The sequence below is a fragment of the Aquarana catesbeiana genome, linkage group LG08 (assembly GCF_042186555.1).
Source record: "Aquarana catesbeiana isolate 2022-GZ linkage group LG08, ASM4218655v1, whole genome shotgun sequence".
Lineage (NCBI taxonomy): Eukaryota > Metazoa > Chordata > Amphibia > Anura > Ranidae > Aquarana > Aquarana catesbeiana.
Genome location: NC_133331.1, coordinates 292,537,570 through 292,563,694, shown reverse-complemented (window position 1 = coordinate 292,563,694; position 26,125 = coordinate 292,537,570). Strand labels below are relative to the sequence as shown.

The following is a 26,125-nucleotide window of genomic DNA, read 5'->3' as shown; positions in this document are numbered from 1 at the left end:
TCAGTGCCCATAAGTGCTGCCTCATCAGGGCCCTGCCCATCAGTGCTTCCTCATCAGTTCCCATCAGTGCTGTCTTAACAGTGCCCAACATTGCAGCCTATCATTGCCACATATCACAGCTCATCAGTGCCGCATATCAGTGTAGACTCATCATTGCTTCCTCATCAGAGCCCATCAGTGCTGCCTCATCAGTGCTCTGCCCATCAGTGCTTCCTTATCAGTTCCCATCAGTGCTATCTCAACAGTGCCCAACAGTGCAGCCTATCAGTGCACATCAGTGAAGGAGAAAAATACTTATGTGCAACATTTTATAACAAAAAATAAGAAAAAAAAATTCAAAATGTTTGGGTCTTTTTTTGTTTGTTTAGCAAAAAATAATAAGCCCCAGTGGTGAGTAAAGACCACCAAAAGAAAGCCAAAAGATTTGTGTTAAGCTCATCCCTACTCTACATTCTTTCTACATGTGGTGGTGGTGGGGGGCTGATTGTGCATCCTGGTGGGTTTTTGAGTAGTTTGTGAAAAGCTTCACTTTTGTCCCCCCAGGCAAATCCCTTGTCTCAGGGAACCCCTTTCAATTGCTCCTTTTTATCTACTACCACATTCAGAAGCTACTGCATCTTCCCCAGTTCCCAGGGCTCTTCCCACTGCTGGACCCTTTGTTCCAGTCCACATGGTAACGTAGGTTCTGGACCTGTTCCTCTTATTGGCCTCCACTCCCTTTCTCGGGAAGCCCTCTGTCCTTGGGACATGAATAGCCCCTCATGGTACATGGTACCACTTAGGGCATTTTACTCTAGGAGGTTTCACTGATTTTCATGGTTGACCGGGCTCAGCTTTCACTTACTGTTACCTACTTGGATATAGACCTGGATCTTCAGCATCACCGGTGCACACCTGTTACCCTTGTATCCAGCCTAGTGCCCTCCTCTGGCATTCCCATTGTGGTCAGTCGTTACCTCCCTCCTTCTGAGGAATTTTATGGCCTCAATAGACATTTGAGATGTGTACTTACACATTACTATCTATCTGCCTCACTGGAGCATTCTGTCTCCCCACATATTGTCTCTGCTCTGTGCTCAGGGTATTCATGTTGTGGTGTGTTTGGATGATGTCCTCTTCAAGGACTGGACCTCCAAGTCCCTGTTAGCTAACATCCAACAGACAGAGAAGACTCTGCATAGCTTTGATTGGATTCTCAGCTACAGGAAGTCATTGCTGGACCCATCTGAAATACTAGAGTTCTTGGGCCTGACATTAGATACAGCTCTGTTCAGGATCTTTCTACCTCAAGAGAAACTCCTGTTCTTCCACGTCTATGTCTGGGCTCTTCAGACACAGGAAAAAGCCCTTGCTGTTTGTCTAAATGATGGTCTTGGGGCTATGCCATATGCCCAGTGAGATCTCACTCCAGATCATTGCAGCTCAACATCCTGGCAGCGTGGGACAAAGAGACTCAGTCCTGGGACCATCCCATATGTCTGACCCCCAAGGCAAGACCCTCTCTAACATGATGGATTTCCAAATCGGCCTTTGGGTCAGAAAACCCCTGTTCTCCAAGGACATGGGATGTTTTCACGATGGATGCCAGCCTGCCAACCCACAAGTAAAGGCAGGAAGTCTGACTTTGTAGGGTGGACACAAATTTATTGGTTTACTAGAGGGCTTCTGGTGGTGGGGGGCACAAGAATTGCAAAGACACATGGGAAGGTTTTCACCACAGTAGATTTTTCTTTTCAGATAACTTGCTTAAACATCTCTACATGGCAAAAAAAGAAGCTAATTACAACAAGCAAATATCAAAATCAGTAATTTTACAGCAAAATCTTTTAGATCAAAATCCCTGCACTCATTCCGATGAGTACATACACACACAGCACAAGGACGTGTTCGCACTACAAGATGGGGTTGCAGTTCCTCTGAGCTCCACAAGGTGGTGCTTTCCAGTCTACCCAGACAGGAAGTCTCTATGGAAGACAGGAAGTAAAGTCAGCTATAGACAGGAAGTGATATAAGGAACAGACTATAAGTTCCGTGTTCCAGGAATTACAGAGAAGATATTGCTGCAACTGGCAGCAGAGGAGGTAATAAGATATTATTTTATTATAGCTCTCATCACTGTCCCTTTTTGGGACTCCAACTTGACCTGTCCTTTAATTGTCCCTCTTTTCAGTCTGATGTACACACAGACAATATACTATTTATCTGCCCAAAGTGTTTCCATCACCCTCTGTGTTTCCTCAGATTTCAGATGATTTCCCGTATTGAAGTGAAAACACTGATATAAAAGAACAGTAACGGTGGCATAAAACATAAGTGGGTTTAACTGATCACATTGTCACCAAACCTCAATCCCAAATAATAATTTTCCCTGTAAAGGTAAAGTCCTACCTCTCTGAACAGAGCTCTGATGTCGGCTGAAGTCTTCTTCAGGAACGACACTACTGGGGAGTGCCGATCTCCTGATCTTACACAGAACTCCATGGCTCCGCCAGCTGATATCCTCACCATTACAAGACATGGTATGGGAAACAGTACAGGAACACGGAGCTCTAATGCTGGCTGAAGTCTTCTTCAGAAACCGTCATGACCGGAAAGTGACGATCTCCTGGTCCTTCACAGAGATCTGTGCTTCCTCCTGCTGATATCCTTCCCAACACAGGACAGGGTATGGGATACGGTACAGGAACATGTAACTGCAATGCCAGGTGAAGTCTTCTTCAGGAACCGACACTACTGGGGAGTGCTGATCTCCTGATCTTACACAGAACTCCATGGCTCCGCCAGCTGATATCCTCACCATTACAAGACAGGGTATGGGAAACAGTACAGGAACACGGAGCTCTAATGCCGGCTGAAGTCTTCTTCAGAAACCGTCATGACCGGAGAGTGCGGATCTCCTGGTCCTTCATAGAGCTCTGTCCTTCCTCCTGCTGATATCCTTCCCAACAGAGTACAGGGTATGGGATATGGTACAGGAACATGGAGCTCCAATGCCGGCTGAAGTCTTCTTCAGGAGCCGGCATGAACGAGGAGAGCCAATGTCCTCCTGGTCCTCCACAGAACTCTGTGGTTCCTCCCGCTGATCTCCTCAGTACTACAGAATACGGTACAGGACTCATTACAGCGACAATGGAGGTCTTTGTAAATCTCTGAAATGACAGAGTGTATTACAGACATTTCTTTAAAGTCTTCATTTTTATCTTAGATATTGAGCTTTGTTTGTCGGATGAAACGTGGTGGCAGCTGTGTGGCGTTGTAACAGGATAACTGCATAGTTAACCTCAGTGTCAAGAAAAACAAAAATGGAAGTCGCACACACCTAGTGCATTACCAGAGATAATTTAATAAGAAGAAATTTTTGTATAAAAGTGGGTACTCACAAAATGCAACTGGCATAAGGCCATAAACACAGTGCATTGACATGCACAGAACACGGGGTACAGCTAACGCGTTTCGGGGGGCGCACTCCCTTCCTCAGAGCTAGAAATTTCTGCTTCCATTTCTGTTTTTCTTGTAGTTCCTTTTGGATTACCCCATCTGAGGAAGGCTGCATCCACCTAGTTCTGGGATACCATATATACCTTCCACACCACCGTTTTATCTGACATCTGTTACTCCTCACCTTGGAAGGCCTATTAGCGCTGACAGTGACTGTGTTTTTTGTTTAACCTCAGTGTCGATCGCTTTCAGTCTGCTGGCACCAAGATTGTTGTCCTGCGAGCTGGATTTTTTTTGTGCAGGATGGGGCTGAGCGTGTATCTGAGACAGCATGATATGATTTATGCCCTGCGTGCGTCACGTATTGGTGGCAGCGGGGTTAGACCTGACCAGCCATTTCTCACAAATTGGTGAAGGTGGCCGGGATCTGACAAGGTTGTTACGTATTGGTGGCAGCATGGTGGGATCTGACAACAACAGGGGATAGGGGGCTTCTTTTAGATAGAAAGGAGATCCAATTCAGCTTTCTTTGCCAGCAGACCAAAAACTAAGCAAACATAAAAATCTAAAAAAAAAAGAACTTTACACAGAAAATGAAATTTTGAATCCAGAAGGCCAATGTAAGTCATTTTTACATGATAGAAACCCTCATATTATCTCCCATACATCCCCATCCTAATATTGTACAACCAGTACAGTCCAGATAATTCTCTCTTATTGGTCTACAGGAAACCTGTATAGATTACATAACCAATGAGGATGGAGGAGGACCGAAGTCACATGACTGAGAAGATACTAAATCTCACCCTGGAGATCATCTACCTGCTGACCGGAGAGGTGAGGAGGATTCTGGGAGGTCACATGACATCACTCTTATCTCTATTAATAAAACACAGACCTGACCGGAGAGGTGAGAAGGATTCTGGGAGGTCACATGACATCACTCTTATCTCTATTAATAAAACACAGACCTGACCGGAGAGGTGAGGAGGATTCTGGGAGGTCACATGACATCACTCTTATCTCTATTAATAAAACACGGACCTGACCGGAGAGGTGAGGAGGATTCTGGGAGGTCACATGACATCACTATTATCTCTATTAATAAAACACAGACCTGACCGGAGAGGTGAGGAGGATTCTGGGAGGTCACATGACATCACTCTTATCTCTATTAATAAAACACGGACCTGACCGGAGAGGTGAGGAGGATTCTGGGAGGTCACATGACATCACTCTTATCTCTATTAATAAAACACGGACCTGACTGGAGAGGTGAGGAGGATTCTGGGATTCTAACATGATATTCCTATTGGTTCCTCAATACAGAGATTTCCTCTTGTGAAGTCAGGTGATCATATGACCATCACAGTGCCTCCATGTGACTCCCTAAAGCCTGAGAGACACAACATGCAGAAGATTCTAGAAGTCACCAAGAAGATGATGGAGCTGCTGACAGGAGAGGTGAGCGGTGCCGGGAATTCTGGGACATTATCCAGTAACAGACAAGGAATCACTGATAGTCAGTGGCGACCCTAGGGGGGGGCCAGAGGGGGCCCTGACCCCCCCAACATTATGCTGGGCCCCACCATGTGCCCCCCCCTTTTTTACCTTTTTTTACAAAAAGGCAATTTCTTTTTGTTTGTATTCATATCGGATGTGCCGCATCTTACTCGGGCCACTGCTGGGGTAACACAGTCTCTATTGAGAGGGAGAACGTCCCCAGTCAGCTCCTGCGTGTGATCCCCCCCTCTGCTCGCTGACACTGCATAATGCGAGCGCTCACACAACCACGGCCGTCCGATCTGCTCCTTCCCCTGCATCCTCATTGGCAGGGAGAAGAGCGAGTTGCAGGAAGGACTCCACCAGGACTCTCAGTTACTGAAAAAACAGACTGATTTCTCCCATCCTTAGGACAGGAGAACGAGCCTGTAAATTCCAAGAGATGCCAGACCAGGGGCAGGACAGCAAGAGGAGGCTGGGGAACCCCACAGTGGCAGAACACCAGGGCCCGGTGGCAAGACAACCTTTGCAACCCTGATAGTTCTCCCACTGCTTTGGACCCTTATATTTTCTTGGTATGCTGGTGACATATATCTATTGTTCTCTGTCACCCTGGGGGGGCCCCAATACAGTAGGAAGGGAGCTCACTGCAGAACATGTGAAAGGGCCATTGTGGGATCGTAGTAAAGGGGTAAAGGGCCCCAGGATAGATAAAAGATAGATAGATAGATAGATAGATAGATAGATAGATAGATAGATAGATAGATAGATAGATAGATAGATAGATAGATAGATAGATAGATAGATCGATCTATCTATATATTTGCATTTTATATTGCCCCCCTATTTTTGTCCCTGTCCCCCCATGTGCCCCCCTAAATATGAAAGCTGGAGACGCCACTGCTGATAGTATCATTAAGATCTGTACATTATCTGCATTGTTACAATTGATTTTATTTTTATTATATATTCAGAGTGGAAACCTGAGAGATTCTAAAGTTGATGTTAAAGTCGAGATAAAAAAGGAGGATGATGAGAATGGGGTGATGGAGAAGTTTCTAAAAGGGCATAAAGATCTGTACCAGGACACCATGGTGGAGTCATCCAGCTACGGAAACCCACCAGAGAGATGTCCCCGTCCTCTGTATTCCCAGGTGTCTGCACAGGAGGATCACAACTATGCACAACACAATAAGGTGGATGATCAACAATTATTGACGTTATGATTTCTACAAAAGTATGTATGTTACAGTAAATGTTTTATCCATTTAGAGTGGAAACTTCGGGGATTATAATATTGTTGTTAAAGAAGAGTTTAAAGAGGAGGATGGGGAGTATGGGGTGATGAAGGAGCTTTCTGAAGAACACAAAGATCTCTACAAGGACAAGGTAGTGCCACTTAATAATAGAAAGCCACCAGAGAGATGTCCCCGTCCTCTGTATTCCCGGGATTCCACACAGGAAGGTCACACCATCCCTCACACTCATCAGGTAGGTGTAGTTGAGGGTCAGGAACATAAAGTGATTGAACACTCTGACATGTGGAGACGATGTGTGGACTCTACAAGATGATATTTTCTATGTGATCTCACATCATAAATACTTCTATGTTACAGATGTTATTTTCTGCCATTCTGTTGGTTTAGGGTGAAAATCTGATGAACATGAAAGTTGAGGGTGAAGTAGAAGAGACGTATGTGAGGGATGATCAGCAATATATGGAGGAGGCTGGAATGATGAGGACATCCATAGAGGAGGACACTCCTACAGAGATCAGCACAGGTGACCCATAATATATTCTTCTCTTATCTCTGTTCTGTTACTGCACACTGATTGACTGATTGGTCGGAGATATAGGACATCCACAGAGAACATCTGCTCACTCATATCTACCTGATCCAGATGGAATCTTGATGGAAGTGAACTAACCCTCTCATATCTATTGATGATGTTTTTATATTTTTCCAGGACACGCCATGGAGAAACCCTCAAAGGATCGTCTCACTTTATCTCCAGGTTGTAGAATAGAAGATGAGGACATCACAGGAGATTGTGGAGGAGAAAAGACAATGAGCTCCACTATGGATGGTGGACTTCACAGTGTGGATAGACCATGGAATCCCTCTGACTCTGAGCAACCTCGTACTGTGAGGGATGGTGCCGGGATTCAGGGGGAGAAGACATTTTCCTGTCCTGAATGTGGGGAAAGTTTTAGCTTTGTATTAAATCTTACTGCACATCAGGAACCTCACAAAGGTGAGACACTTCTACCCTGTTCCGAGTGCGGGAAATGTTTTTTTTTAAAATCAGAACTCGTCATACATTACAAATCTCACACGGGGGAGAGGCCCTATTCCTGCCCTGAGTGCGGGAAGCGTTTTTCACAGAAATCACACCTTGTTATACATCTAAGATCTCACACGGGGGAGAGCCCCTATTCTTGCAACGAGTGCGGGAAATGTTTTTCACAGAAATCGCACCTTGTTATCCATCAGAGATCTCACACAGGGGAGAGCCCATATTCTTGCCCCGAGTGCGGGAGATTTTTTTCGCAGAAGTCCCATCTTTCCAGACATCAGCGATTTCACACAGGAGAGAAGCCGTATTCCTGCCACGAGTGCGGGAAATGTTATGCACAAAAATCAGACCTAGTTGTCCATCAAAGGTCTCACACCGGGGAGAGGCCGTATTCCTGCCCTGAGTGCGGGAAATCTTTTTCAGTCAAGGCCAAGCTTTCTAGACATCAGATATTGCACACCGGCAAGAAGCCGTATTCCTGCTCTGAGTGTGGGAGGTGTTTTTCCCAGAAGGCCCATCTTACCAAACATCAGAGGTCTCACCGGGCCGACAAGCGGTATTTTTGAAATCCACTGAGGAACACAGGAATTTGGAAATTTTTAAAACAGTGAAGAAGTCCGGTAGATGTGGAAAAGTCATTGCTACAAGGGTATTTGAGGAAAGGAATGCCCAAAACAAGGCAAGAAGAAGAGAAGGCCACACCAACAAAATGGAAATGGCCACCACCAAAGGAATGGCAATGAAGATGGACGTGAGAACTCAGCTGAGGAGGTGGCCCGTCGTCTTTTTATTTTTCTATTCTCTTTCTTGTTTTGTTCCTCCTGGTCCCCAGTTTTGGTGCACATAAAGTTCATAGAAGACTCCACCAATCCTGGCAAATAGTCAACAGATGCCACAGACAGAACAATATACAGTAAAACCTTGGTTTGAGAGGAACTTGGTTTGAGAGCGTTTTACAAGACAAGCAAAATTTTTTCATAAATTTTGACTTGATATACAAGCGATGTCTTGATATACAAGTAGCGTCAAGTCACAACTGAGTATAAGAGAGAAGGGAGGCGCCTCTCAGTGTAGCAATATGGTTACATTTAATGAAGGTACAACATTTAGCAACTCATCATCCTCCGCACCGCCATCAACGTCATCCCTTCCACGAGCCCTTCAAGCCTCGCTTTCAGATCGCTCTACTGCAGGGTAGTCCTCCCGGTCACGATTGCAGACTGACAGCGAGGAACAATAGGGGAAGGAAAGGGGATCACCGCTCCAGGTGGAAATGTGGATATAGAACTCTCCTCGTAACTGGAACATCAGGTGCCGGCTAAGCATATAGCAATATGAGGCAAAAAAGGAAGTTCTGGACAGCCACACTCTGGAACTTAGCCTTTATTTGTAAAAAGTCCAACAGATACAAGACACAGCAAAAAATGGGACAAACGAGCTGACGCGTTTCACACTTAACAGTGCTTAGTCATAGCTCATGTGGATGACTAAGCACTGTTAAGTGTGAAACGCATCAGCTCGTTTGTCCCATTTTTTTGCTATGGCTTGTAGCTGTTGGACTTTTTACAAAAAAAAGCTATATTTCGGAGTGTGGCTGTCCAGAACTTCCTTTTTGCCTCATGCAGACTGACAGCAGTGAGAGCCGGCGGTGTGGAGGACGGTCTTTGTGGACAGCTTTACCCCGGGTGCCTGCATACTTAGGTGTGCCAGTTTTAATCATCAGCCATGTGAATTGCTAAATGTTGGACCTTCATTAAATGTAACCATATTGCTACACATTAAGGCGCCCTCTCTTTTCTTGTATGCTCTGTAGCTCCTACTGGATTTTGTTTCTAATCCCCTTGTGGTTCCATTTGAGGATGGACATTTTATGCTTACACAACCTATCACATTGCTATGATCTTTTTATATGGACTATAAACTGAAAGACCTATGAATAAATGGTTGTGGAACGAATCATCTGAGTTTCCATTATTTCTTATGGGGAAATTCGCTTTGATATATGAGTGCTTTGGATTATAAGCATGCTTCCGGAACAAATTATGCTCGCAATCCAAGGTTTTACTGTACTGTGGAATCCCTTGGATAATGTTCTGGGCCTTTGATGATTCCTGGGCTAACAGGCCATTTTGTGTCAGACTTTGAATTCCTATATAACCGAGTAGTTAATAAAGATATTATCTGGAATTTCCAATTATTAGTTGGTCTTTCTAACTACATAGAGTATTGTGACGACCCTCCGGCACCCAGCCTGGGTGCCTCCCATCAAGATACAGCTTCCTCCAATCTGGAACTAGGTATTATAGCTGAATATTGCGCCTAAGAACTAGATGACACTAGCTTAGGTGCAAACTGGAACTGACTTTATTGTAACCTCACACAAAATATATACAGTACCTCGCAAAATTAGGTAAGAGCTTAATCACATTATGCAAACATAGCTAAGGAACAGCCAACATAAAAAATAAACAGTAAGCTATTTAACAGCTAGTCACCTAGACAAGCCAAGGTGACTTAGGTCACTGCCCATCCTGACAATGCTTTGACTAATCAAAGTGTCAGAAACCATGAATCAGACAGAAGTACAGTTAAATCACACTTGTTTAATAAAAGTAAAAAGAACAAACGTAGTCAAAACATAGCCAGAGTTCAGGAACCCGGAGCAAATAGTCAGACAAGCCAAACGTCAGGGCGTCGGAGATGAGCGTAGTAAAACAGCAAGCAGGATCTGGAGCCAGAAGGGATGTCAGCCAAGCAAGTCATTTAACAGGATGGTCTCTGTGATGTTGACCAAGGCGAAGGCAGAGATCCTCTGGGCTGGATGGCTTAAGTAGGCAGGACTGAAGAGCAGGATATCATCAACAGCTGAGTGACTGTGGAGAGAGATGGGAGCTGGCAATTAGCCGACAGCTGAGCGGCCAGCTCAGAGAAGGAAGGGCTGAGCCCAGCCCTGACACCCAGACAGTCCGGAAACAGTCCACAGCCCTGGATACACAAAGTACATTACGCATGCCGTCTTCTGGTGTTTGGCTTTCAATTGTGTAACCTGTCCACTAGATATGTCATCATAAGACAAAACTCATATAATGTTCCAGCTGTCTGTAAAAGTAAAATTCATTTATCTTCATTAGATTTCTTGAGGGAGGTTGTTGATAAATATTTCTGTCCCAAGTGGAGGAGCGTCTCCAACCCAGTCTGTAGGAGGTCCACCATATTCCCTCTAACCATTAACCTGTACAAGATTAATTGTACACCTTTCCATCCACTCCAGAAGGGAAGCTTTATTGTCTTTATTCGAGAATTAATCCAAGCCTCGCTCTCAACGTTCCTCACATAGTTGCCCATCATTAGAGAATGATCTGATCTCTCCATGGGATCAGAGGCTGAACTGAGCACTTTTCCATTCTCTGACTGGGAGAAGCAGACGTGGGCCATAATCAGTGGGTAGTGGGCTATAGCCTCTGGTATCCTCTAAAAGACCCTGTCCCAGTTACATAGTTACGTAGTAGGCAAGGTTGAAAAAAGACACAAGTCCATCAAGTCCAACCTATGTGTGTGATTATATGTCAGTATTACATTATATATCCCTGTATGTTGTGGTCATTCAGGTGCTTATCTAATAGTTTCTTGAAACTATCGATGCCCCACCCTGAGACCACCGCCTGTGGAAGGGAATTCTACATCCTAACCGCTCTTACAGTAAAGAAACCCTTCACGCAGTTTAAGGTTAAACCTCTTTTCTTCTAATTTTAGTGAGTGGCCGCGTGTCTTATTAAATTCCCTTTTGCAGAAAAGTTTTCTAACTATTGTGGGGTCACCAGTACGGTATTTGTATATTGAAATCATATCCCCTCTCAAGCGTCTCTTCTCCAGAGAGAATAAGTTCAGAGCTCGCAACCTTTCCTCATAACTAAGATCCTCCAGACCCTTTATTAGTTTTGTTGCCCTTCCCTTGACTTTCTCCAGTTCCAGTACATCCTTCCTGAGGACTGGTGCCCAGAACTGGACAGCATACTCCAGGTGCGGCCGGACCAGAGTCTTGTAGAGCGGGAGAATTATCGTTTTATCTCTGGAGTTGATCCCCTTTTTAATGCCAATATTGTTTCCTTTGTTAGCAGCAGCTTGGCATTGCATGCCATTGCTGAGCCTATCATCTACTAGGACCCCCAGGTCCTTTTCCATCCTAGATCCCCCAGAGGTTCTCCCCCCAGTGTATAGATTGCATTCATATTTCTGCCACCCAAATGCATTTTTACATTTTTCCACATTGAACCTCATTTGCCATGTAGTTGCCCACCCCATTAATTTGTTCAGATCTTCTTGCAAGGTTTCCACATCCTGCGGAGAAGTTCTTGCCCTGCTTAGCTTAGTATCATCTGCAAATACAGAGATTGAACTATTTACCCCATCTTCCAGATCGTTTATGAACACAATATATAGGATTGGTCCCAACACAGAACCCTGGGGGACCCCACTACCCACCCCTGACCATTCTGAGTACTCCCCATTTATCACCACCCTCTGAACTCGCCCTTGTAGCCAGCTTTCAACCCATGTACTCACCCTATGGTCCATGCCAACTGACCTTACTTTGTACAGTAAACGTTTATGGGGAACTGTATCAAATGCTTTTGCAAAATCCAGATACACCATGTCTACGGGCCTTCCTTTATCTAGATGGCAACTCACCTCCTCATAGAAGGTTAGTAGATTGGTTTGGCAAGAACGATTCTTCATGAATCCATGCTGATCACTGCTAATGATACCGTTCTTATTACTAAAATCTTGTATATAGTTCCTTATTATCCCCTCCAAGAGCTTGCATACTATTGATGTTAGGCTAACTGGTCTGTAATTCCCAGGGATGTGTCTCGGCCCTTTTTTAAATATTGGTGCTCATTGGCTTTTCTCCAATCAGCTGGTACCATTCCATTCAGTAGACTGTTCGTAAAAATTAGGAACAATGGTCTGGCAATTACTTTTTTTTGAAAATTCTTTTTATTGGGTTTTAAGTTGAGATACAAAACAGAGCCTATTGGGCATACCCAGGCTTGGTCCATTTATATCACAATAAAACAGACATATATATATATATATATATATATATATATATATAAACAACGGGAAACAAACAAACAAAAAAAAACAAGGAAAGGGGGAAAAAAACCCTGTCTGGTAATTACTTGACTGAATTTAGCAGGAAAAAAAAATAGATTGGAGAAGTATAAACAGTCATATGACCAAAAGATAAAAAAGAACATTTGAGTAACTGCATTAAAAAAAAAACTTAAACCCAACATAAGGGAAAGAAAGTGTAGTCCTCTTTTTTGGGTTTGGAGAAATGTCCCTCCCCAAGTAGAATATTGCGCTAAACTTAAATAAGAGAACCAGAACCTTCTCTAAGTGGAGGACTGGGATTGATAATAAAATTGCCAGTGCTTCCACCCAGGAAAGGACCTCCACCCAGGACGGAGTTCCCACCCAGGACAGGGCCTCCACCCAGAACAGGGCCCCCACCCAGGACAGAGCTACCACCCAGGACAGGGCCTCCACCCAGTACACAGTCCTGAGACAGAGCCCCCACCCAGGACAGGGCTCCTACCCACAGCAGGGCCTCCACCCAGGACAGAGCTACCACCCAGGACAGGGCCTCCACCCAGGACAGGGCCCCCATCCAGGACAGAGCTACCACCCAGGACTGGGCCTCCACCCAGGACAGAGCTACCACCCAGGACAGGGCCTCCACCCAGGACAGAGCTACCACCCAGGACAGGGCCTCCACCCAGGACAGGGCCCCCATCCAGGACAGAGTTACCACCCAAAACAGGGCCTTTACCCAGGATAGAGCTACCTTCCCAGACAGAGACCCCACCCAGGATAGGGCCTCCACCCAGAACAGGGCCCCTACCCAGGACAGAGCTACCACCCAGGACAGGGCCTCCACCCAGTACACAGTCCTGAGACAGAGCCCCCACCCAGGACAGGGCCCCTACCCACAGCAGGGCCTCCACCCAGGACAGAGCTACCACCCAGGACAGGGCCTCCACCCAGGACAGGGCCTCCACCCAGGACAGGGCCCCCATCCAGGACAGAGCTACCACCCAGGACTGGGCCTCCACCCAGGACAGAGCTACCACCCAGGACAGGGCCTCTACCCAGGACAGAGCTACCACCCAGGACAGGGCCTCCACCCAGGACAGGGCCCCCATCCAGGACAGAGTTACCACCCAAAACAGGGCCTTTACCCAGGATAGAGCTACCTTCCCAGACAGAGCCCCCACCCAGGATAGGGCCTCCACCCAGGACAGAGCTACCACCCAGGTCAGGGCCCCCACCCAGGACAAGGCCTGCACCCAGGACAGAGCCCCCACCCAGGATAGTGCTACCACCCAGGACAGGGTCCCCATCCAGGACAGAGCCTCCACCCAGGACATTACCTCCACCCAGGACACAGCCCCTACCGAGGACAGTGCCTCCATCCAGGACAGGGCCCCTACTCAGGACAGAGCTACCACCCAGGACAGGGCCCCCACACAGGACATAGCTACCATACAGGATAGTGCGTCCACCCAAGACAGAGCCCCCCACCCAGGACAGTGCCTCCACCCAAGACAGAGCCCCCCACCCAGGACAGTGCCTCCATCCAGGACAGGACTTCTGTGAACAGAGGGAAATCCCTTCCTGGGAAATTAATTTGTAATCTAAGCAAAGTAATTGGGAGCAAAAGAACTACTGCAGCCAGCATATAACATTAACCATAAGTATACAGATGTACACCAGTATAGAAATAATGCAAGCTTGATATAGGAAGAGATTACTAACAGTACATCCAATGTGCAAACAGGAATTATCAGCAAAGAGCCCAATAGGAGTCCTGGTGGAATTATGTACATATACACGGGTATATATAGGTATTAATAGGGATACCTCTAGATGAATGTTGCAGCAAAGTCCAGTTGCAGGGGCCCCTAAGGATGCTTGCAATGCGCAATCCGTCTTGGTGTAAGAAACCTGAAGACAATATCAGCGGTGATGGTGAGATTCTCCAGCTGTTGTCCAACCAGCCTGGAATGCAGTTTTTCATTAGCAGAAACTGTGCTGTGATACTGGAACTTAGTGTCAGCTTATCTAACCTTCATTTAATTCCTATTTTTGTACAACTTGTATTGATGTATCAGATTTTAATAGACTTACCATTAACCACTTGCTTACCGGGTACTTTCACCCCCTTCCTGCCCAGACCAGTTTTCAGCTTTCAGCGCTCTCACACTTTGAATGACAATTACGCGGTCATGTAATACTGTACCCAAATGAGAGTTTAATCATTTTATTCCTACAAATAGAGCTTTTTTTTGGTGGTATTTAATCACCACTAGGGTCTTTATTTTTGCTTAAGAAACAAAAAAAGACCAAAAAAACATTTTTCATAGTTTGTTATAAAATTTTGCAAACAGGTAATTTTTCTCTTTTACTGATGGGCGCTGATGAGGCGGCGGCACTGATGAATCTGCACTGATGAAGCTGCACTGATGGGTACTGATGAGGCACTGATGAATCTGCACTAATGAGGTGGCACTGATGAATCTACACTGATGAGGCGGCACTGGTGGGCACTGATGAATATGCACTGATGAGGCGGCTCTGATGAATCTACACTGATGAGGCGGCACTGGTGGGCACTGATGAATCTGCACTGATGAGGCGGCACTGGTGGGCACTGATGAATCTGCACTGATGAGGCGGCATTGATGAAGCTGCACTGATGAGGCGGCACTGATGAATCTGCACTGATGAGGCGGCTCTGATGAATCTGCACTGATGAGGCGGCTCTGGCGGGCACTGATGAAGCTGCACTGATGAGGCGCCACTGGTGGGCACTAATGAAAAGGCACTGATGAGGCTGCATGGATAGGAGGCACTGATAGGCAGGGCCGCTGATAAGGCAGTACAGCCAGCCCTCCTGTACTGGGCCAGCTGTACTGTCTTATTGCAGACACCAATCCTCTTCTGCCTCCCCTTGCAGCGCTGCCAGCTTCTCCTCCTCTTTCTCCCTCTGGCTGCATTGCAGGGGAATTGGTTCTAGCACATGCGACCATTCCATCTGCTGTCAGGACCCCCGTGTACCCCTTTTCCCCACAGAGCTTCTGGCTTCCCTCCTCTTCCGCGAGAAGCTGCTATGGGCACAAGGGGATGTTTTAGGATGGAGAGCTGGGGAAAGGGCTGGTAAATATGTAATTTACTGGCTCCTTCCATTCCTGAATGAACACAGTGAACTATCGATACCAATCACTCACTGTGTCCATTTGTCACTGAAGCATAGTAAACTGTATTTATTATGCTTCCATTTGGGAATGAGCAGAAAGCATCGGAGCGTTCCCTATTCATTCATCTGTGCAGCTAAGGCTACAAAGAATCGGACTGATACATCTATGTCCTCAGTCACTTTCGGCCTGGGGAAGGGGGCCCTGTTAGGTAGGCTGTATGGGGCCCCGTCATTTCTAACAGCAGCCCTGCTGATAGGTGGTACTGATGGGCACTGGTAGGCGGCACTGATGGTCAATGATAGGTGGCACTGATGGGCTCTGATAGGCAGCACTGATGGGCATTGGTAGGCAGCACTGATGGGCTCTGATAGGTGGCACTGATGAGCCCTGGTAGGCGACACTGATAGTAACTGATAGGTGGCACTGATGGGCTTTGATAGGCAGCACTGATGGGCACTGGTAGGCAGCACTGATAGGCGGCAATAATGGGCTCTGATAGGCAGCACTGGTGGGCACTGGTAGGCAGCACTGATGGGATCTGAGAGGCAGCACTGATGGGCTCTGATAGGTGGCACTGATAGTAACTAATAGGCGGCACTGATGGGCTCTGATGGTCACTGGTAGACGACACCGATGGTCACTGATAGGCGGCACTGATAGGCAGCACTGATGGGCACTGGTAGGCAGCACTGATAGGCGGCAATGATGGGCTCTGATAGGCAGCACTGGTGGGCACTGGTAGGCAGCACTGATGGAATCTGAGAGGCTGCACTGATGGGCTCTGATAGGTGGCACTGATAGTAACTGATAGGCGGCACTGATGGGCTCTGATAGGCGGCAATGATGGGCTCTGATAGGCAGGACTGATGGGCTCTGATAGGTGGCACTGATAGTAACTAATAGCACTGATGGGCTCTGATGGTCACTGGTAGACGACACCGATGGTCACTGATAGGCGGCACTGATAGGCAGCACTGATGGGCTCTGATAGGCAGCATTGATGGGCTATCTGGTGGGCTCTGATAGGTGGCACAGATGGGCTCTGATGGTCATTGAAAGGCGGCAATGATGGTCACTGGTAGGCAGCACTGATGGGCTCGGAGAGATGGAACTTATGGGCACTGGTAGGCGGCACTGATAGCACTGTTTGGCAGACACTGATAGGTGGCACTGGTGGGCACTGGGCACTAATTAGCAGCCCTGGCGGGCACAGATTGACACTGCTGTCCCTGTAACAGAAGCCGGCTACTGACTTTCTTTTATTCTCCTCATGCTGATCGTGAGGAGAAAAAAAGCCAATAACCAGATTCTGTTCACTTCCATGATCAGCTGTCATTGGCCCTTTACCCTGCTCTGTGATCAGCCCAGTCCGAAGGGTGATCATGGGAAAACGTCTGTAAAAGCCCTCCCGGCATTGGACGCCGTCTTTCGGCAATAACACAGGCGGAAAGTAGTTAAACAAAAAAAATACAAATTTTCATCACAAAACATAATTGTAACCATTTATTTTATGTATATTTTGTAAGAAAAGCATGATTTTTTTTTATCATTTTGTTGTATGCCGAGACCTCTAAAGTCTGCCATTAGTGTTTTTAGTCTGATCTCCCCTTCTCTTCATTCACAAGTATTATCTAGCTCCTTTCTCACCATGATGTCTTCCTTTGAGGCTTCTGCTGAAGATGCTGGGGGATCAGACTACACAGCTAGAGACTCAACAAGCAGTGACACCCCCTCCTTCTCTCTCCTAGAGGGACCCAACCAGCAGTGACACCCCCTCCTTCTCTCTCCTAGAGGGACCCAACCAGCAGTGACACCCCCTCCTTCTCTCTCCTAGAGGGACCCAACCAGCAGTGACACCCCCCTCCTTCTCTCTCCTAGAAGGACCCAACCAGCAGTGACACCCCCTCCTTCTCTCTCCTAGAGGGACCCAACCAGCAGTGATACCCCCTCCTTCTCTCTCCTAGAGGGACCCAACCAGCAGTGACGCCCCCTCCTTCTCTCTCCTAGAGAGACCCAACCAGCAGTGACACCCCCTCCTTCTCTCTCCTAGAAGGACCCAACCAGCAGTGACACCCCCTCCTTCTCTCTCCTAGAGGGACCCAACCAGCAGTGATACCCCCTCCTTCTCTCTCCTAGAGGGACCCAACCAGCAGTGACGCCCCCTCCTTCTCTCTCCTAGAGAGACCCAACCAGCAGTGAAGCCCCCTCCTTCTCTCTCCTAGAGGGACCCAACCAGCAGTGACATCCCCTCCTTCTCTCTCCTAGAGGGACCCAACCAGCAGTGACACCCCCTCCTTCTCTCTCCTAGAGGGACCCAACCAGCAGTGACACCCCCTCCTTCTCTCTCCTAGAGGGACCCAACCAGCAGTGACACCCCCTCCTTCTCTCTCCTAGAGGGACCCAACCAGCAGTGACGCCCCCTCCTTCTCTCTCCTAGAGGGACCCAACCAGCAGTGACACCCCCTCCTTCTCTCTCCTAGAGGGACCCAACCAGCAGTGACACCCCCTCCTTCTCTCTCCTAGAGGGACCCAACCAGCAGTGACGCCCCCTCCTTCTCTCTCCTAGAGGGACCCAACCAGCAGTGACGCCCCCTCCTTCTCTCTCCTAGAGGGACCCAACCAGCAGTGATACCCCCTCCTTCTCTCTCCTAGAGGGACCCAACCAGCAGTGACGCCCCCCTCCTTCTCTCTCCTAGAGAGACCCAACCAGCCGTGACACCCCCTCCTTCTCTCTCCTAGAGGGACTCAACCAGCGGTGACACCCCCTCCTTCTCTCTCCTAGAGGGACCCAACCAGCGGTGACACCCCCTCCTTCTCTCTCCTAGAGGGACCCAACCAGCAGTTACACCCACACCTTCTCTCTCCTAGAGGGACCCAACCACCAGTGACACCCACTCCTTCTCTCTCCTAGAGGGACCCAACCAGCAGTGACACCCCCTCCTTCTCTCTCCTAGAGGGACCCAACCAGCAGTGACACCCACTCCTTCTCTCTCCTAGAGGGACCCAACCAGCAGTGACACCCCCTCCTTCTCTCTCCTAGAGGGACCCAACCAGAAGTGACGCCCCTCCTTCTCTCTCCTAGCAGAGGAAGAAAGACCTTTGAAGTCTTTAGTGATCTCTGATTTCCTTATAAAGTGTTTCTTCCATGATAAAGATCAGAGGAGCGCTCAGCCACCTGTTTTCTGAGGTGTATATCAAGGTGTGCTTCTTCCCAGTGTGAGATCTCTGATGTACGCCAAAATATGATCCATATAGAAGACATTTTCCGCACTCAGGACACTAATACACCTTGATGATTTTGTGTAAGACCTGGTAAGACAAGATTTCTGTGAAAAACACTTCCCGCACCTAGGACAGAACTACGGCTTCTCCCCTTTGTGAGATCGTCGATGTTTGACAAGTGCTGATTTCCGTGGATAACATTTCCCGCACTCAGAACAGGAAAACAGCTTTTCCTGCGTGTGGCATAGCTGATGTTCAGTAAGATTTGCTTTACGCGTAAAAGATTTCCCGCACTCGGGACAGGAATACGGCTTCTCCCCCGTGTGAGATCTCTGATGTTTAACAAGTTCTGACTTCTGCGAAAAACATCTCCCACACTCAGAGCAGGCATACGGCTTCTCACCCGTGTGCAATCTCTGATGTTTGGAAAGATTCGTCTTCTGTGAAAAAGATTTCCCGCACTCGGGGCAGTAAAACGGCTTCTCCCCCGTGTGAGCTCTTTGATGTGTAATGAGTTCCGAGTTCTGTGTAAAACTTTTCCCGCACTCATGGCAGACATACTGCTTCTCCCCCGTGTGCACTCTCTGATGTCTGGAAAGAAGGGACTTCTGTGAAAAACATTTTCCGCACTCAGGGCAGGAAAATGGCTTCTCACCCGTGTGAGATCTCTGATGTATAACAAGATCTGATTTCCGAGGAAAACATTTCCCGCAGTCGAGGCAGGGAAATGGTTTCTCCCCGGTGTGCAATCTCTGGTGTACAGAAAGATTGGACTTCTGTGAAAAAAGTTTTCCGCACTCAGGGCAGGCATATGGGCTCTCCCCTGTGTGAGACCTTTCATGCATAACAAGGTCTGATTTCTGTGTATAACATTTCCCGCACTCAGGGCAGGAATATAATTTCTCGCCTGTGTGCAATCTCTGATGTCTGGAAAGCCTGTCCTTATCTGAAAAACATTTCTCGCACTCAGAGCAGGAATAGGGCCTTTCCCCCGTGTGTGATCTGTAATGTATGTCCAGTTTGGATTTACGTATAAAGCATTTCCCGCACTCGGGGCAGGAAAATGGCTTGTCCCCTGTGTGTAATCCCTGATGTCTGGACAGATGGGCCTTCTGGGAAAAACACTTCCCACACTCAGAGCAGGAATACGGCTTCTCCCCTGTGTGAGTTCTCTGATGTCGGACCAGTTCTGATTTATGAAGAAAACATTTCCCGCACTCAGAACAGGAAAGAAGCTTCTCACCCGTGTGAGATCTCTGATGTACAGATAGACCTAATTCAGAGCTAAAACTTTCCCCACAGTCTACACAGTAAAACATCATCTCCCCCTCAACCCTGGCACCATCGCCCACAGTACATGATTCCTCAGAGTCTGAGGGATTGCAGGAGCTCATTGTCTTTTCTCCAGTACATTCTTCTTTGATGTCCTCATTTTCCATTTTACAACCTGGAGATAAAGTGAGACGATCCTTTGAGGGTTTCTCCATGGCGTGTCCTGGAAAAATATAAAAACATCATCAATAGATATGAGAGGGTTAGTTCACTTCCATCAAGATTCCATCTGGATCAGGTAGATATGAGTGAGCAGATGTTCTCTGTGGAGGTCCCAACCAGCTGGGACTCTCCCCCCTCTTCAGTCAAAGGGCCTTTGGTCCTCCTCCCAGATCACTTCTACATTTACACAGCCTTGTCAGAAGAGCAGGAACCAATGGGGACTGGGAGGTCCATGCTCTTCACACAACCACAAGCCTAGGCACTGGGTCATATGATCTCTGATAGACAAGAGGGTCAAAGTTCAGACTTGCAGACTCTTTACCATAGAACAAGTGACCATAGGCCTAAGCTTCTGGTGATATGCAGCACTGAGGGGAGCTTGCTACATTTTTTTTCTCCTGGAAAAATAAGCGGTTTAGTATTTATATTACTCCTTACACCAACAAGACTTTTAACAGAGTTTTATGGTAACATTTAGTTATAAGTCTGCTGGAAGAAGAGGAACCAACCTAAGAAAGGCTCAATCTGTGTTATCATATCTGTGCTACTGTGACTAGGAGTGACCCACAACCTAATACTGCCATCTGAACACCAGGATGGGTATCAGTACAGGGAGGTGATCATTATCAACCTATTATTGGCTGATATCACTCAGCTCCCGCCCTACTCTGGACCAATCAGTGAGCAGTAACAGAGCAGAGATAAGAGAAGAATATATTATGGGTCACCTGTGCTGATCTCTGTAGGAGTGTCCTCCTCTATGAATGTCCTCGTCATTCCAGCCTCCTCCGTATATTGCTGATCATCCCTCACATACGTCTCTTCTACTTCACCCTCAACTTTCATGTTCATCAGATCTTCACCCTAAACCAACAGAATGGCAGAAAATAAAATCTGTAACATAGAAGTATTTATGATGTGAGATCAAATATCATCTTGTAGAGTCCAAACATCGTCTCCACATGTCAGAGTGTTCAATCACTTTATGTTCTCGACGCTCAACTCCACCTACCTGATGATGGTGAGGGATGGTGTGACCTTCCTGTGTGGAATCCCGGGAATACAGAGGACAGGGACATCTCTCAGGTGGGTTTCTGTTATTAGGTGGATTCATCATAATGTCCTTGTAGAGATCCTTGTGTCCTTCAAAACACTTCTCCCTCACACCATACTCCTCATCCTCCTCTTTTATCTCTTCTTTAACTTCAACTTTAGAATCTCTCAGGTTTCCAATCTGAATATATAATAAAAATGACATCAATGGTAACAATGCAGATAATGTACAGATCCTAATGATACTATCAGTGATTGTTCCTCATCTACCTGATGATGGTGAGGGATGGTGTGACCTTCCTGTGTGGAATCCCGGGAATACAGAGGACGGGGACATCTCTCTGATGGGTTTCTGTTATTAGGTGGCTCCATTGTGACATCCATGTGTCCTTCTGAAAACTCCTCCATCACTCCATACTCCTCATCTTCCTCTTTAAACTCTTCTTTAACAACAATAATAACTTCCCCAAGGTTTCCACTCTGAATACATAAAAAGACATTCAATGGAACAAACATACCAATGTATAACACATAACTACCGAACATGGCTTCAGTCGAGCTACAGGCCTGGGGAGCCATGGTCTTGTTCCCCTCAGCATCTCCAACATGGCTGAACATTAATAAACAAGAATACATAGATGTGTAAAAGGTATAGTTTGTTACGTGGGAACTAGTAAGAGAGACTCTTGAAGATTCTGGTTTCTCCTGCTCTAAGCGGAGTTGTTATGGCTTAAAAAGGAGACTGTCTTCTGGAAATTTACAGAGTCTTGGAAGCATAGAGGGTTAGATAAGAGTGCCTGGCCGGTAATAATGAGGGGTACGTCATATGCTAACCAGATTCCTTGCATAAATGATCAACTAATAAACATGGATTATATTTTCACCGCACAAGACAAAGGTCTGGATGCTACTAAAACAGATGGTGGAGAATGCGGGCAAATACATATCGCTTTATCTACCAAAGACGGATGACCTTTGGAGGTCAGGATGGACACTGGCACTATAGGTAAGTTTTAATCACCCTATTGTCAAGGTTTTTGGGACCTGGTAGTACTGCGTTAGAGGTGACTGGGGCTCTGCTGTGCAGTGATAAGTTTCTGCTGATACTAACATTGTGTGTTTATAAAATGTCTACATATGCATGCAGCCTGCTGATGTTTGCTGCGTGTGTGAAAATGCCAGACACAACTGAACTAATGTGAATTAATGTAAGACTACACCAAACTTCTAATGAGATTTATAAAACGTAATAAACTTGGATTGTGTTTACACCTTACAAAGACAATGGTCTGGATTCTTCTAAAACAAATGGTAGAGCATGCTGGCAACTATATATTTCTTTATCTATCAAAGATGGCTGGGCTCTGGAGTTTAGGATGAACACTTCACAAGACAATGGTCTGGGCTCTTCTACAACAAATGGTGGAGAATGCGGGCAACTATATATCGCTTTATCTATCAAAGATGGCTGGGCTCTGGAGTTTAGGATGAACACTTCACAAGACAAATGGTGGAGAATGCGGGCAACTATATATCGCTTCACAATAAGACTAATACTTCACAAGACAAATGGTGGAGAATGCGGGCAACTATATATCGCTTTATCTATCAAAGATGGCTGGGCTCTGCAGTTTAGGATGAACACTTCACAAGACAAATGGTGGAGAATGCGGGCAACTATATACCGCTTCACAATAAGACTAATACTTCACAAGACAAATGGTGGAGAATGCGGGCAACTATATATCGCTTTATCTATCAAGGATGGCTGGGCTCTGGAGTTTAGGATGAACACTTCACAAGACAATGGTCTGGATTCTTCTACAACAAATGGTGGAGAATGCAGGCAACTATATATCGCTTTATCTATCAAAAATGGCTGAGTTCATGGAGTTTTGGATGAACACTTCACAAGACAATGGTCTGGATTCTTCTACAACAAATGGTGGAGAATGCGGGCAACTATATATCGATTTATTTATCAAAGACATCTGGGGCTCTGGCGATCAGGACGGACACTTCACAAGAAAGCGGTCTGGATTCTTCTACAACAGATGACGGGGAATGTGGGATTCCTCTACAACACTAACAATAATTCACATATTGATCAAACAGTGCCTCCCCTTCCTAATTCTGTGGACTTGCCCGGTGTTTCCCACTGATGCTCCCTTGGTCAGTTTGGTGGTGGGGGGGAAAGGACAAAAGAACCATTATTTACACGATTGTTGTTATCTGCTGTATCTGTAATAAATAATTAGTAATATGTAAATTATCTTATCATTACTAGAGCTGTATGAAATATTGGTGGTCCATAAAAATTCTCTGAGGAAGCCATTGTTGGCGAAACATGTTGGGATATGACATCAAATACTGATCACCCTTCCATATACAGAGATCAGTGACCATTAAACATGAATTGTATCATTCTCTGCTAATTTTACTGAACCCTATATTTGTTGTTGTTTGTGTAATACATTTTTATTTTTATATAATTTATTCATTCTTCATTGTTTTGGGCACAACTATAATCCCAATTACCCTGTTGCCACCATTTTTCATTTACCAGGGATGAGGTTATCGCATATCATAGGGTAACCTAATCTACCTCTCAAGCTATAACAATAATTGTAATACATAATTGGTAAGGTTGAAAAAAGACACTAGCCCATCTAGTTCAAGCAATAGTAGTCTTGTATCCATGTACCTGATGATGGTGAGGGATGGTGTGACCTTCCTGTGTGGAATCCCGGGAATACAGAGGACGGGGACATCTCTCTGGTGGGTTCCCATTACTGGATCCATCTGTAGGAAACACACACACTGACTGAATACATTGTTTCTATGTGTTTATCAGATGATGGGGGATCTAGGTGGACCCTCCGTACTGCTCTCTCCTTTACAATAAAGTCTCCTCTTACCCGGTGATGTGAGGGGCAGCTGATTGTCCATCATGACGTCCTTGTAGAGATCCTTGTGTCCTTCTAAATACTCCCACTCCTCCATGGAGAAATAGACAGTGACATCCTGACACCTTATAGGAACCTGACACACACAATGATACAGTCACCATCCAGACATCTTATATTAAGGGTCTATTACAGTTATTCTCAACCAGGGTTCCTCTAGAGGTTGCTAGGGGTTCCTTCAGCATTGGCCAATTTCTGCCTCTCAGATAAGTTCCCACTGACACCATTGGTCTTTTTAGCTATCTGTAAGGAGGTAATTCTTCTCAATGACCATCACACTAATGTATCATAAGTTGTAGATTTCTAATTTTTAGCAGGGGTTTCCTAAGACCGGAGATCTTTTTCAAGGGTTCCTCTGTGTTGAAAAGGTTGAGAAAGGTTGGTCTATTGTGTCATTACAGTGTAAGTATTTTATAACAATAATGGTAAATTGAACAGTAGTGATAAAAAAGTGATTGTAGTGCTGCACAAAGTATAGGCAGAGCACATCAACTGACTAATACAGCCGCAGAACACACAGAAGGTAGATGATGAAACCATCCCCACCTACATTCTCTGCTAATATGCATTCCTTCTCCTGCGCCCGATCTACCATAGTCCCACAAACTGGCCATTGGGAATTTTCAGAATTATTGGAGCAAATCATATCTGACTTGCTGCAGGAGAAAGAATTGATTGATGTACAATCCTTCCGCTCTCTGACATAGTGGAGGACAGTGGAATGAAGGGACCAGAAATGAAAGGACCCGCCACGTTCCAGGAAGGGACCAGCAATGAAGGGACCACCAACTATGTTCCTGGAAGGGACCAGCAATGAAGGGGCCAGCCACGTTCCAGGAAGGGACCAGCAATGAAGGGACCAGCCACGTTCCAGGAGAGGACCAGCAATGAAGGGGCCAGCCACGTTCCAGGAAGGGACCAGCAATGAAGGGACCAGCCACGTTCCAGGAAAGGACCAGCAATGAAGGGGCCAGCCACGTTCCAGGAAAGGACCAGCAATGAAGGGGCCAGCCATGTTCCAGGAAGGGACCAGCAATATAGGGACTAACCACATTCCAGGAAGGGACCAGCAATGAAGGAACCAGCCACGTTCCAGGAAGGGACCAGCCACGTTCCAGGAAGGGACCAGCAATGAAGGGACCAGCCACGTTCCAGAAAGGGACCAGCAATGAAGGGACCAGCCACGTTCCAGGAAGGGACCAGCAATGAAGGGGCCAGCCACGTTCCAGGACGGGACCAGCCACATTCCAGGAAGTGACGAGCAATGAAGGGACCAGCCACGTTCCAGGAAGGAACCAGCAATGAAGGGGCCAGCAACGTTCCAGGAAGGGACCAGCAATGAAGGGGCCAGCCACGTTCCAGGAAGGAACCAGCAATGAAGGGGCCAGCAACGTTCCAGGAAGGGACCAGCAATGAAGGGGCCAGCCACGTTCCAGGAAGGGACCAGCAATTAAGGGGCCAGCAACTTTCCAGGAAGGGACCAGCAATGAAGGGGCCAGCCAGGTTCCAGGAAGGGACCAGCAATGAAGGGACCAGCCACGTTCCAGGAAGGGACCAGCAATGAAGGGACCAGCCACGATCCAGGAAGGGACCAGCAATGAAGGGACCAGCCACGTTCCAGGAAGGGACCAGAAATGAAGGGACCAGCCACGTTCCAGGAAGGGACCAGCAATGAAGGGACCAGCCACATTCCAGGAAGGGACCAGCAATGAAGGGACCAGCCACGTTCCAGGAAGGGACCAGCAATGAAGGGACCAGCCACGTTCCAGGAAGGGACCAGAAATTAAGGGACCAGCCACGTTCCAGGAAGGGACCAGCAATGAAGGGTCCAGCCACGTTCCAGGAAGGGACCAGCAATGAAGGGACCAGCCATGTTCCAGGAAAGGA

At 46.7% G+C, this 26,125-nt stretch overlaps 1 protein-coding gene and 1 pseudogene across 2 annotated transcripts; one reads left to right on the top strand and one right to left on the bottom strand.

The window, feature by feature from the left end:
* LOC141106799 (uncharacterized) overlaps positions 1 to 26,125 on the bottom strand; it is a 262,881-nt pseudogene that overhangs the window by 25,364 nt on the left and 211,392 nt on the right.
* Positions 1,979 to 8,625, top strand: LOC141104825 (gastrula zinc finger protein XlCGF66.1-like). Of its 2 annotated transcripts, XM_073594598.1 has the most exons (7): positions 1,979 to 2,081; positions 4,167 to 4,275; positions 4,768 to 4,902; positions 5,916 to 6,137; positions 6,214 to 6,432; positions 6,588 to 6,723; positions 6,910 to 8,625. In XM_073594598.1, exons 2-7 carry the CDS (start codon positions 4,192 to 4,194, stop codon positions 7,803 to 7,805), a joined length of 1,692 nt encoding a protein of 563 aa, XP_073450699.1. In that variant the 5' UTR covers positions 1,979 to 2,081; positions 4,167 to 4,191; the 3' UTR covers positions 7,806 to 8,625. The 2 variants fall into 2 exon arrangements, with proteins under 2 accessions (XP_073450699.1, XP_073450700.1); XM_073594599.1 differs by lacking the exon at positions 6,214 to 6,432.

Bases quoted from the DNA above. Each gene is read 5' to 3' on its own strand.
- LOC141104825 (XM_073594598.1), top strand. From the start codon at position 4,192: ATGAGGATGGAGGAGGACCGAAGTCACATGACTGAGAAGATACTAAAT. The intron at 4,903-5,915 runs GTGAGCGGTGCC...TTATATATTCAG, and splicing joins TGGAGCTGCTGACAGGAGAG to AGTGGAAACCTGAGAGATTC. The intron at 6,433-6,587 runs GTAGGTGTAGTT...CTGTTGGTTTAG, and splicing joins CCATCCCTCACACTCATCAG to GGTGAAAATCTGATGAACAT.